The following is a 3,379-nucleotide window of genomic DNA, read 5'->3' as shown; positions in this document are numbered from 1 at the left end:
TAGACTTCCTTGAAGAGAAGGAAAAGGCCAGTAAAGTTCAGATCGTACAACACACGATTCATACGGACATCACTGAAGCAGGAGTCTGTGCTGACGTGGCCAGAGCACAGAGAGCTTTAGGATTAAGCACATAGTGAGGAATAGCTGCTGAGGGGGTAGATCCCAGGTCAGACCTCACAAACTAAACAGTCAGCCTGGTTGAATGAGCCAGCTGAAGGAAGGTGGCAGTGGCTACCTGGTTTTAGGGCTCAGGAGAGGGCTGGTTCAGTTTGGACTAGGTCTAAAAAATAGTTGATGACCAAGCCTCCAAAGAGCTCTTACCTTGTACAAAAGCGGGACTGGGCCTATGGCCTTGTGTGCGGCTCCAAGGAACCCAAGCTTCCTCAGGACACAGTGGATCTAAGGGGAACACTTTTCACTTCATGGCACCAAGGAACAGTGGATAAGACCACCGTGGATTTGCAAAGAGACCAAACACTGTCAGGTACTGAGCTGTGGGCTACCCTGCCCTCTATGAGTGCCTTACAAAGCTACTATCATACTCCTGACTGCTAACAAAACAAAGCCTTCCACGTGCGCTCCGAAACCAGCAGCAGGAAGAGTTTTCAGTGCTGTGCTTCTGCATTTTTAGCCACCTTCTCAGACTTGATTTCCAATTTTAGCCTGTAAGGTCCTAAGGACTCTACCTCCCCCAACCTCTCACTCCACGAGGCTGTGAAGAGCATGAGGCGGTTTCTGTCAGGCGTGAAGTGGGGTTTTCACCTTAAAGACTTTGCACGTTGCTCACATCTCTTCAGAGCAGCCTTTCTTCTCGGGGGCTAACAGGCTTTCCAGAATGTCTCCACAGTGTGCTCTGGAGTCCCACACCCTGACACCTGCCTCTCTCTTGGGTACTTCCATCTACGGACCCAAGGTTGACATTCCGCTAAAGACAGACACAGCCCGAGGTCCAGAGTCAGGGAACAGCACCAGGTTTCAGCTCCATTTCTTTTGGCCATCCCTTGCATTCCCCCATAGGACTGAGCTGGGCTGCTCACTCCTCTCCCGCTTTTACAACCCGTCCTAGCAGACCATGTGTCCCTCACAGCCTCGTTAACCACAAGCCGGCATGGGATATAGGGACCTATAGAGTCCCTGCCTGGCAGCTAGTGCCCAGGTTCCAGGCGGACAGAGGATCTTTCAGACTGCCTTGCTCACAGCACCACACGTCAGCTACTCCGGGATTTGCATGGTCCCTCCAAACCATAGGCAGGTTGCTCTTTTGTCAGGGCCTTCCTCATGTGATTCTCCTCTGGGCATTCCCCAGTGCCGCTGCTACCTCAAGTCAGGATATTTTGTTCATCCCAAAGCTGCTATGCTATAAATTGCAAGTTGCTAATGAAAGTTAAGCTCTGGAGAGTAGGAGCCACATGGACCTCACTGATGAAGATCACGGGTAGAAGGACCACGGTACACACTCACACACTAGACACACTTAGAGCCAGGCGTGAGCCAAACTCTGCACTGATTCAAATCTGCTAACCCTTACCACAAACATGGAGGCCAAGAGCCCAGGCAACCTGTGTATTACAGGTCAAGGCACTGGAGTTTAGAGAACTAAAGGGGTTGGGAAACCAAGCATGTTGTGCTTTCCTGTGGCTTTAAGGGACAAGCCATGCCCACTCCCATTACCTCTGACCTGCCTGCCGCCATCTTGGGCCCTTCCTTTTCTGCTTCCTTGACGTGTGTGCTTTCTATTATAAGGAAGACCTGGGAATGTTATGGTTTTGGTCCCTTTAAGAGACAAGCCACACCCATTCCCCTCCCCATCCGCTGAGGCAGGCTAATCTTCAGCTTCCGTCCAGAGAGGCAGCTTCGCTTCTGCCTCCCCCCCCCTCTCTCCTTCTCTTTCCCCTCCACCTTCACACGTGCAGAAACATTTTCTTTATTTTAAAAGCCAGATCACTGTGAGTTCAAGGTCAGCCTGGCCTACATAAGTTTCAGGACAGTCAAAGCTACACAGAGAAACCCTATCTTCAAAACAAACAACCCCCAAACAAATGAACAAATAAATAAAAGACTGTGCAAGTTCACACTACGCAGCCTTGGCCAGTCTGGAACTTAATATATACCCCTGCTTCCCCAGGGCTAAAATCAAAGGTGTCAGCCTCTTTGCTGACTAATTTTATGTCAACTTGACACACACCAGAGTCATTGAGAAGAGAGACTCTCCACTAAGAAAATGCTTCTGGGTTGGGCAGTGGTGGCGCACTGCCTTTAACCCCCATCACTCAGAAGGCAGAAATGGGCGGATCTCTGTGAGTTTGAGGCCAGCCTGCTCTACAGAGTGAGTTCCAGGATAGCTAGGGCTGTTACGCAGAGAAACCCTGCCTTGAAAAACCAAAAATAAAAAAAATAAAAAATAAATTTAAAAAAAAAAAAAGGAAAGAAAATAAAAGAAAATGCTTCTGGGGGCTGGAGAGACAGCACAGTGGTTAAGAGTACTGGCTGTGCTTCCGGAGGTCCTGAGTTCAATTCCTAGCAACCACATAACCATATGAACAATGCATACATAATAAATAAATAGATAGATAGATAAATCTGAAAAAAAAAAAGAAGAAAAGAAAATGCCTCCAGTTGGATGGTGGTGGCACATGCTTTTAATCTCAGTACTCGTGAGGCAGAGGCAGAAGGATCTCTGAGTTTGAGACCAGCCTGGTCTACAGAGTGAGTTCAGTTCTAGGAAAGCCAAGAATACAGAGACTCTCCACTAAGAAAATGTCTTGAAAACCAAAAGAAAATGCTTCTGTAAGATCAAGCAGCAAGTACGTCTGTAGGGCATTTTCTTAATTAGTATTTGATGGGGAGGGCCCAGCCCATGGTGGGTGGGACCACCCCTAAACTGGTGGTCCTGGAGTCTATAAGAAAGCAGGCAGAGCAAGTCATGGAGAGCATGCAGTAAGCAGCACCTCTTAATAGCATCAGCTCCTGTCTCTAGGCTCCTGTCCTGCTCGAGTTCCTGCGCTGCAAGAACTTCAGTGACAAACTGTGATGTCAAAGTATAAGCCAAATAAACCCTTTTCCCCAACTTGTTTTTGGTCATGGTGTTTCATTGGAACAACAGAAAACATAACCAAGACAGTCAACATGCCTTTGATCCAGAGAAGGACACAATGAGTCCACAAGGGACACAAAGGCACTGTGAGCTTCTAATTTAAAAAAACCCAGCAGTTCCTGGGCATGGTCTCTATGGTCTCTCTCTTTCTCTCTCTCTCTCTCTCTCTCTGTTTCTCTCTCTCTCTCTCTCTCTGTTTCTCTCTCTCTCTCTCTCTCTCTTTCTCTCTCTCTCTCTCTCTCTCTCTCTCTCACACACACACACACACACACACATACACACACA

The 3,379-nt window shown here is 48.1% G+C and overlaps 1 protein-coding gene across 1 annotated transcript in view; it reads right to left on the bottom strand.

Moving 5' to 3' along the window:
* Positions 1-783: 783 nt before the first annotated feature.
* Poc1a (POC1 centriolar protein A) overlaps positions 784-3,379 on the bottom strand; it is a 52,377-nt gene continuing 49,781 nt past the window's right edge. The window contains exon 11 of the mRNA XM_005368501.2: positions 784-900. Coding sequence (XP_005368558.1) covers positions 784-900 — 117 coding nt within the window. The remainder of the gene's footprint in view (positions 901-3,379) is intronic.

The sequence above is a fragment of the Microtus ochrogaster genome, unplaced genomic scaffold (assembly GCF_000317375.1).
Source record: "Microtus ochrogaster isolate Prairie Vole_2 unplaced genomic scaffold, MicOch1.0 UNK33, whole genome shotgun sequence".
NCBI classification, from domain to species: Eukaryota; Metazoa; Chordata; class Mammalia; order Rodentia; family Cricetidae; genus Microtus; species Microtus ochrogaster.
This window is presented reverse-complemented; position numbering and strand designations above follow the sequence as displayed.